The sequence below is a fragment of the Epinephelus fuscoguttatus genome, linkage group LG23 (genome assembly GCF_011397635.1).
Source record: "Epinephelus fuscoguttatus linkage group LG23, E.fuscoguttatus.final_Chr_v1".
Lineage (NCBI taxonomy): Eukaryota > Metazoa > Chordata > Actinopteri > Perciformes > Serranidae > Epinephelus > Epinephelus fuscoguttatus.
The window spans coordinates 6,722,647-6,732,230 of NC_064774.1; the positions used below are offsets into that span (position 1 = coordinate 6,722,647).

Sequence of the window (9,584 nt, forward strand, 5' to 3'; positions counted from 1 at the left end):
CTGTCCCTGACTAATTTAGTCCTCACTTGGTGTTTAGCTGCAGACAATATTTCAGGACATCAACGTTTCAGCAGCTGTCAGCATCAAACCAAAGTGCACAGCTTCAGTGTGGTGTGAGTGACCTGACAGGACCCACAGGCTCTTTTCATATCTGTACAGTGATGGTGTGGTTTTCCTGCAGCGGGTTAAAGACACGCTCTGAGTGGATATGCTGAGTATGTAGACACAGACAGACAAAACCTGAACACAAACAGGAGCTGTTTTCACCCTGACAAACTTTCTATGGTGATTTACAGTGGTCACAGAACAACAGGTCTGCGTGAAGGGCTTTTACATGTTGACGTTATTTATTATCACTATTTTAGTAATTAAATCAAAGTATTTTTATGACTGTTAATAAATAAGTACAAATCTTGACTGAAGTTGGGCCTCATGCAGGAAACTATATACACAAACAAATGTTCTGTTTTCTATTTATTTGTCTTATTTGTTAGTGCCCACAGAGGGATCAACATGTTGCCTTGTTTTTTCTCTTTTCTCAGGGAGCAGTTAAAATGACAGGTGGTGGAGAGCACTCTTAGTAACACTTAATAACAGTTCAAATTATTTGTCCAACACAAGGAAACATATGTTAACATCTGACGAACACACAAAAAGGCACGAATAACGTATAATTAAATTTAAATTACTAAATATTTTGTAGTAATTGAAATGATTGGATTGTTATTATGTTTAAGGAGAAATGCTAATGGTCCATTGATCCCAGTTTAGACTATAAAAACCCTCTGGTGCTTCTGAATTCTGAAACCAGCTGCTTTTAAATGCTTTGACCATCCATCCCTTCCATGTTCACAGAGATCACACAGATCTGTTTGATGACGGATGAATGGATGTTGAAGCGTTTCAGATTGCAGAGCTTTGCTTTTAGATTTGTACAATAATACTGGATTTGTGCCAAATGAATTGTGTTTTGGGTGTGAAGTATAAAAGGGTTTAGCTCCTTGTTTCGTGTGTCTGCTGTGACACAGATGGGAAATCTCATGCTGGACGTCCAGACACAAAATAAACACTTTGCTCTTTATTTTTCTGCACTGGTGGAAATAACACCACAAACAGCAGAGCGTTCACACTTCATCTGTCTGTGCACTGCTCAGCTATATTTAAGAGATCAAATGCAATCAATCAATATATATATCTATATATATAAATATCTATATATTTATAAATTTACATAGCACTTTTCACACAAACAGAATGCAACACAAAGTGCTTCACACGATTAAAAATACTCCAGCACACATGACAAACGGTAGGTGACTAAGCACTACCACTGAGCAGGTGTAGATCTAAACCAAAGAACGTGACCTGAGTCTTCTGAGTTCGATGAGTCTTCGCTAAAACAAACCCACAGCGTCTCCTCACAGAGCTGCAGAGGCGCTGTGGTTACTCTGCACGCGGTCCGTCAGGGTTTAACATTAGAAAGAAAGAAAGATATTCTGATTACAGACAGATGGTGTGGTTTAAACACAAGAAATATCTTGAGCTTCACTCCTGAGAAACTTCATCTTGTGTTGCACAGTGATCACAGCACACGACTGACACACCAGCCAAGACATAAAATATGCTAATGAGTTATTTTCTGTACAAAACACAGTTATAAATCTGTACATCACTTTAAAGAACACGTCGTATTAAACACATAATGATCATGTCAGAGAGCATGCAGGGTGAAAAGAGACTGGGTGCATTAAAAGTGTGTGAAGCGTCACTCATTATTTGGTTTGTCCAGCTTCTTCTCTGTCCAGATTGGTCAGCTGTAGAAAAAAGACAAATGTGTCTGTTATTTCATTGTAAACTATAAGTTTTTAAACAATCATCATGACTACAGTAATAACAAAATAAAGACTTATTATCTTTGCATATACGACAAGCAGAATTCCCAAGACACATTAATTAAACCTTCAAAGCTCTCACTGCAGAGGGTCAAATTATACAATACAAATAAAACAAGATAATCTTTCATGTTACGCAGACGACACCCACATTTATTTCTCCAACTCTGTCACCAAGCTGCAATATTTTTACCACCCTACGTCGTTTGCTGCAGCTCAACAGTTAAATCACAGCATGTGTATTACCCAAACTGCAAATAACCAACTTCATTAGCAATAGAAAATAAATAAAATGTATGTGCTAATGTTCTTTCAGCAACATGTTGTACAGTACATGTGTTAAAATAATCATATCGATCAATTATCCATAAAAAAGAGCTACAAATGAACTTGTTCAGAAGAATAAACAATTAAATGATACATGACTGTAAATTAATTAATAAAATGTACAAATTAATTTTCTAATTGAACCATTGATGCACCGATTTTGAAATTCTGGGCTGATACTGATACCAATGTGTAAATTACAGTTTCACCAACAGCTGATACAGATGTTTTTGTTGTTTGTTGTTGTTATTTATTATTTTATTTCCAGGGAAACACAGAAATCTACACTATAAAAAATAAATGGATCCAGTCCTTCATCACACGAACTCAATAACACACATTTATGAAACCTTTAACAGAACCTTCTTTCACATGAAAAACATCTTTAAATATTTTGAAAAGCTTTTTTTTACTTTATCTGATCATCATAATTCACCTCTCATATCGATGTGATAGTGCTGTGAAAACATCGACACATTTCTCCTCCAATCAGCTGTTTTATTCAAGTTTCTCAACAAAAGCTAAATTTTACAGGATTACAGTGAACACATCATGAGAATATAGCGGTTTAAAATACATATCATACATATATTTATACTTACTTATAGTGTAGTTATATAGTATCTACAAATTTATTGTGTGTGTGTGTGTGTGTGTGTGTGTATTGGGTCTGTTCTTCATCATCCTTCAGGTCACTGTCGGCAGGCAGAGTGTGTGTTGTAATGTGTGTAAAGTGATACTTGTCTGTTGGGTTTTTGATTCGACCACCAAATGTTCCCTTATTAGGAGACAATGTCTCTGCTGAGGTTTTGAGATGGGGGACGAATAAGGGTTATAAGACACACAGTCAGAGTTGTGACTGCAGGCTGCTTAAAGGTAACGATAACTAGCTGCTAACAGCTACCAGCTAACTTAAGGAGCTCTCCTCCTGCTGATCCTCTCAGTAGTGTCGTGGTAGTTGAGTCATTTTCACATGATAGCGATACAGTGTGTTTCAGGGTTCAAGTGACGTCAGATAACTCCGCCCACCTCCCCCAGAGAGCAGGTAAAGTGTAATGGGGGGGGGCAGGGGGGCAGAAAAAAGGCCTCTCTGTTATGTAGTCGGCTCTGACATGTAGTTATGTTGTTGTGACCTCATGTCGTATTTCAGAATAACAGCAGTAACAGTTTCAGTAAAAACTGGTAAAACATAATCACTTAGATTTCTGTTCTTCCCCCATCTGTAGCGCCCCCTGTGGATGACATGTACATGGATGACCCATGTACTGCCCATGACATGAGCCACCACTGAAGATTTCCATAGTCTTCATCATTGTACTGATTGAATGAGTCTAAATATACAATTAAATGCAACTTGAGTTTTTGTTGCCAAAGCTGGTCAACAAACCTGGAAGACGTTGCTCTATGTGTAGTTTTTGGCTGATGTATGTCGTATAGCCTCGTAATGCTTCTAGCAGCTACTTTTGGCATGTCAGTTAATACCTGTGTACTTTCCCCAGAGTGACGTCTCCTCAGCACCAACAGCAGCAGAGCCACCCATAAAACTGTGCCCACCGTCCTGACGAGGAGGTAGAGGAGAACAGGAAGTTGATCCGAACAAAAGGGCATAGCCTCGTCATGATATCCTGGAACAACAGTGCTGGTGTCAGAGCTGTGGCGCCCTCTGAAAGCTTCTTTCACACATGTACTGATTTAATTATTTCTGTTGGTGCCTTTGAGTTGGATCTCATTCAGGTTAATGTCTCACCTGTGACAGCCAGCCGGCTCTCTGCTGACTCTCCACCTCCAGAGATGAGACACCTGTAGAGTCCTTCATCAGACTTGGACACACTGTGGATGGTCAGGTTTCCTGCAGAGACGTTCTGGATGAGGCGGCCATCTTTATAGAAGGAAGCAGAGATGTTGGCAGGACCTGTCTTGTTCCTGCAGCGTAGAGTCACAGTGTCTCCCTCCATCACAGGAGGGATGGGAGTCTCCAGGATCACTGAGCCAGCTGAACAACATACAGTATTATTATTATTATTATTATTAGTTTGATGGACATGACTGTTGGAGCTTCACAGACATATACAACTGAAAACTGGTGATCGTAGCGCAGCAGGTTGATGGAGGATGTAGCCATACATCATAACTTTATCTGTGACACCCTGAAAGTTGTTTTTCATTGGCCCACGTCATGTGACTGACGACCATCCGAGTGGCAGTACCTGATAAATATGATGTTATAGCATGAAATTTCCAGACTTTACAAACCGACCATGACTAACACTCTGAAACCATGTGGGACGGATGGTAGAGAAGAGAAACGGCTTCAGACAACAGACTGTGGCAGATATGAGGCGTCCATGTTTGTTGGGTTTTCAGAGACGATTCTATTGTGATGCGCCAAGTCTGAGATTTCTGAATCTGAATTTTCAACCTGTTCTCGTATCACTGTGTTACAGTCGCCTCTCATGGCTATATATTACATGCAAGGTATCAGCTGTTTAGTTCCAGGACCAACCAGCACCAGAACACCAGCAAAAGCTCATGGTAGCTGTAGAAAGACACATCATGGTACAGGAAGTGAACACCGGTCTCCCGCGTGAAAGTCCAGGATTTGTTGGACCCATCCACCCCCCCCCGGCCCACTCTACAGGGACATTCCTGTGTTTCCAACTGAGCGGTGTCTCATACCACAGCAACAAGTGCCATCTGACTGCTTTATGAACTGACGCTGTCCATCCACGTGTCACGCTGCTCCAACAGGTGCCGACTGGCAGCATATCGCCACACCGTGAAAGTTCTGTCATGGACTTTCCACGTCCACATATGACGTCCAAGGGACCCTGAGTGTGTTGGTTGTTGACGCTCTGGGACGCCGTGTCAAGTTCTCGTCTTTCAAGATACAAATTTAACAATTTTATACAGTCAAACAATAAAAGCACTAAGTCGGTACAACACACACACATGGTTGGGTTTAGGCAACAGAAACACGTTATTGGCTTCGGGGAATAAGAACCGGGTTTGGCTTTAGAATCACACGGGATGGACCGCTAAAACTCTCAGGGGAAAGTCTGGTTGCTGGATCCATCTGTCACCCCTCCCGACAGCCTGACTGTGAGTTCCATCGGCTTAACTTTCACCCTTTCCCCGCTACGTTTCCCCGTCGTTGCTGGGTGACGTTAAACTATAACCACAACCAGCCACGTATCATGCCAACGTTAAGGGATGCTTTTTTTTGTTGGTTTCTGATGCCTTAAGTCACTGCCCAAGAGCTGGATTCTGTCGACCTCAGAGTGAGACCGGCTCAAGTTTACAGAAAGGTTGTGCTTTTGGTTAAATGTTGCTGTATTGCCAAGTTGCCTGTTTTGTTATTACTTTAAGTATCACCATTTCTGCGACTTGCCAGTCTGTTAATTTGCAACATTTCCTCATTGCTTTAATACTAAACATAATTTGTTCTGCATCATGTTTCCCTCAAAACATATTTGCAGTTTCACATTAGTTGTATTTAATGGCCAGCAGCTGATCTGCAGAGTTGCCCCACCTGTCAATCACCTGACTCAGTCTCTAACGAGCACAGTCTGAAGCTGCTTAGCTGGAGGACTTTAGTGAGCATCCTCTGTGGGCCCACAGAGACGCCATAGGAAGCCATGAGGCCTATTAATACACTTTTTAAACAATATGAATGAACAATACAAACATGCATGTGAGTGAACACAGTGTCTGTGACCCTACCTGTAACAGTGATGCTGACAGTGTTGCCTGTCCTTCCGTCTTCAGTCCGACACCAGTACTCTCCACTGTCGTCTACGTAGGTATTGGTGATGCTGCAGTGGGACCCATTGAAGGCTCCCCAGCTGGTGCCACATGTGCTGTTTTGATTTGGGATCTTTTTCATCACTGTCCATCCACGAGACCCATCAAACCCTGCACAGCTAAAATGGATGGACTCGTATTCAAAGTACTGAAGTCTGGCTGGATCCACACGAGGAAAAGCTGCGTCTGACGCCAACGAGACAGACGGAGACGTTAACAGAGACGTGAGGGGACAGTTTTAGTCAAATCAAAACATTAAGTTGAATCTCAGCCTCTGATAAGTTTGTGATATTATCCAGAGAGTTAATGATGCAAAATAATGAAGGTCAAAGGTAACAATGGAATTGAATCATAAACATGTACTTACACACATTCTGAGAATAACTGTCCTGAACTTTCATCACCAGCAGCAGCCACAGATTCATCACTGTGCACACAGATAAAGAAATAATAAATCAATAAATCAGATGTGCATTAAAAACATATCTGCTGTTAAAAAACTATTTCAACAACTATTGTTTTGGAATATTAATCTGTAAAATAAATGATATTTTTTGAGTGCACACTTGATCTGCAGAGTATTTAGTAAATCTATCTGCTGGATAGGAGTGAAGTTCAAAGGACGAAATACACCTCTGAAATATAGTCGAGTATAAAGCAGCATAGCAGACAAGTTACCATCATGGATGCCTTATATGTGTACAGCTCATATGGAGGATATCAGTATCTCTAAAATAACATAGTATCTGAGCTGAATTTGACGTCTGGTGGTTGAAAGGAAGGTGACTGGCGTGACACCGAGATGAGATGGCTGCCAAACTGACCACCACTGTTCAAGATCAACATAAAGCACCTGGAGGAAACCCACGCTGACACAGGGAAAACATGTCGGAGCACCTGGAGGAAACCCACGCTGACACGAGGAGAACATGTCAGAGCACCTGGAGGAAACCCACGCTGACACAGGGAGAACATGTCAGAGCACCTGGAGGAAACCCACGCTGACACGGGGAGAACATGTCGGAGCACCTGGAGGAAACCCACGCTGACACGGGGAGAACATGTCGGAGCACCTGGAGGAAACCCACGCTGACACGGGGAGAACATGTCGGAGCACCTGGAGGAAACCCACGCTGACACAGGGAGAACATGTCGGAGCACCTGGAGGAAACCCACGCTGACACAGGGAGAACATGTCGGAGCACCTGGAGGAAACCCACGCTGACACAGGGAGAACATGTCGGAGCACCTGGAGGAAACCCACGCTGACACAGGGAGAACATGTCAGAACACTTGGAGGAAACCCACGCTGACACAGGGAGAACATGTCAGAGCACCTGGAGGAAACCCACGCTGACACAGGGAGAACATGTCAGAGCACCTGGAGGAAACCCATGCTGACACAGGGAGAACATGGAAACCCACGCTGACACAGGGAGAACATGTCAGAGCACCTGGAGGAAACCCATGCTGACACAGGGAGAACATGTTGGAGCACCTGGAGGAAACCCACGCTGACACAGGGAGAACATGTCAGAGCACCTGGAGGAAACCCACGCTGACACGGGGAGAACATGTCAGAGCACCTGGAGGAAACCCACACTGACACGGGGAGAACATCCAAAATCCGTACAGAAGTTTGCAGTCTCTTTCAAAATAAAAGCACTACATTGGTACAACACTGCTAACTGATGTTTTTTCCTCCTTTGAAAACAGAACAGAGTTTGATAGATGTCGGAGGTCACTGCTCAAGCGCTGGTATTAAACAACTTAAAGTGAGACCAGGTTGTTTTTGGCGACACGTTTCCACCGGTGTTTATGGTAAATTTTAACGACCTGGTTCTCTTCAGCAGATCATGGTGGAGTTGTGAGCCACAGTAGCTGTGTGTGCTTTTCTCCGACCTGTTCCTACTTTTCTAGCCGCGTTTGTGCCACCAAATTTGGGTGCTTCAAGCCAAAACCTGATCTCCTCTGAACCAAAACCAAGTGTTCTGTGACAAACCTTCAAAGTTTCAACATGTCGGCTACAGAATAATGTACACATATAATGTATCCATGGTTTACAGAAGTGTACAGAACAAACACTTTATGTCTGACGATCATGGAAACTGCAAATGGTTTGACATAAACACATTATCGACTCTTTCCAGGTCTTAAACTATGAACATGTGACACTGCTCAACACTGACGCCTTCACTCAGTGTTAACTACACTACGCTGTATCAAGGCCCTTAAAGACAGACTCAGTACTCACACAGTGTGACGCAGAGCGCTGTGACCTCCATGTTGTCCTCCTGCTGACTGACTGATCATCAGACTCAAACATAGTCTAAGTTTAATGTCGATGAAAGCTTCCTCTTCCTGTGTGGCTTACCTCTGCAGTATAGACACGTCCTGTGGAGGGACCCTGTGCTAATATCTGCTCTCACAGCTTTGTTATGTGGGTAAAAAAATCATCTTCAAACCTTCATTGTCACTGATACTGAAGTAGTGAGACTGAATCAGTGTCAAAATAACTGACACATGTCAAAGTAAAGTTGAGCACCTTGGAAATAAAGACAGCAACAGTGTGAAGGATCCTGTGGAGTAAAGCCCCCTCCCCCTCCCCCCCATCACATCACATCATCAACAGAAATCCAGCAGAGACATTAAAGTGTCCTGCGATGCTCATGTTCATGTGTTGTCTCTGACACATGTTAACAGGCCTCTTTATTCAGTGACTTGAGCTTTATTTTGTTATAAACGTCCCTCATTTATTCAAAGTGATGAAGAAGAGGTCCTAGTCTGCCCTCTGCAGTCAGCCTGAGTGACTCATACAACCACTGCTCTCTTTAGTTGTGTTACAATGACCTGATCTCGTTTGAAGTCGTAGAATTCCACCTCTTTGTCAGTGACCTCAGTGTCAGACACCGACGCCAGAAGCAGTGGTCAGTTGGTAAGGCAGCCAGATGTTTCATGGTGTTAAGAAATGTCAGTGGCTGCCTGGCACCTGCTGTGGCACCTGCTGTGGCACCTGCTGTGGCACCTGTTGTGGCACCCGCTGTGGCACCTGCTGTGGCACCTGCTGTGGCACCTGTTGTGGCACCCGCTGTGGCACCCGCTGTGGCACCTGCTGTGGCACATGCCTTGGCACCTGCTGTGGCACCTGCTGTGGCACCCGCTGTGGCACCTGCTGTGGCACCCGCTGTGGCACCTGCTGTGGCACCTGCTGTGGCACCTGCTGTGGCACCCGCTGTGGCACCTGCTGTGGCACCTGTTGTGGCACCCGCTGTGGCACCTGCTGTGGCACCTGTTGTGGCACCTGTTGTGGCACCCGCTGTGGCACCCGCTGTGGCACCTGTTGTGGCACCCGCTGTGGCACCCGCTGTGGCACCTGCTGTGGCACCTGTTGTGGCACCCGCTGTGGCACCTGCTGTGGCACCCGTTGTGGCACATGCCTTGGCACCTGCTGTGGCACCCGCTGTGGCACCTGCTGTGGCACATGCCTTGGCACCTGCTGTGGCACCTGCTGTGGCACCCGCTGTGGCACCCGCTGTGGCACATGCCTTGGCACCTGCTGTGGCA

General features: G+C 44.3%; 1 protein-coding gene across 2 annotated transcripts; it reads right to left on the reverse strand.

Annotated features, from left to right (window-relative positions):
• Positions 1-526: 526 nt before the first annotated feature.
• Positions 527-9,191, reverse strand: LOC125884235 (low affinity immunoglobulin gamma Fc region receptor III-like). 2 transcript variants are annotated; one of them, XM_049569108.1, is made up of 7 exons: positions 9,178-9,191; positions 8,275-9,069; positions 6,388-6,447; positions 5,940-6,206; positions 3,967-4,212; positions 3,702-3,844; positions 527-1,814 (listed from the first exon to the last, which is right to left on the reverse strand). In XM_049569108.1, exons 2-7 carry the CDS (start codon positions 8,303-8,305, stop codon positions 1,773-1,775), a joined length of 789 nt encoding a protein of 262 aa, XP_049425065.1. In that variant the 5' UTR covers positions 8,306-9,069; positions 9,178-9,191; the 3' UTR covers positions 527-1,772. The 2 variants fall into 2 exon arrangements, with proteins under 2 accessions (XP_049425065.1, XP_049425066.1); XM_049569109.1 differs by having other exon boundaries at positions 6,388-6,961; positions 7,050-9,069.
• Between the last annotated feature and the right edge of the window lie 393 nt (positions 9,192-9,584).

Bases quoted from the DNA above. Each gene is read 5' to 3' on its own strand.
- LOC125884235 (XM_049569108.1), bottom strand. From the start codon at position 8,305: ATGGAGGTCACAGCGCTCTGCGTCACACTGT. The intron at 6,448-8,274 runs GTGAGTACTGAG...CTGTGTGCACAG, and splicing joins AGCGCTCTGCGTCACACTGT to TGATGAATCTGTGGCTGCTG. The intron at 3,845-3,966 runs GTGAGACATTAA...CTGTTGTTCCAG, and splicing joins GAGCCGGCTGGCTGTCACAG to GATATCATGACGAGGCTATG.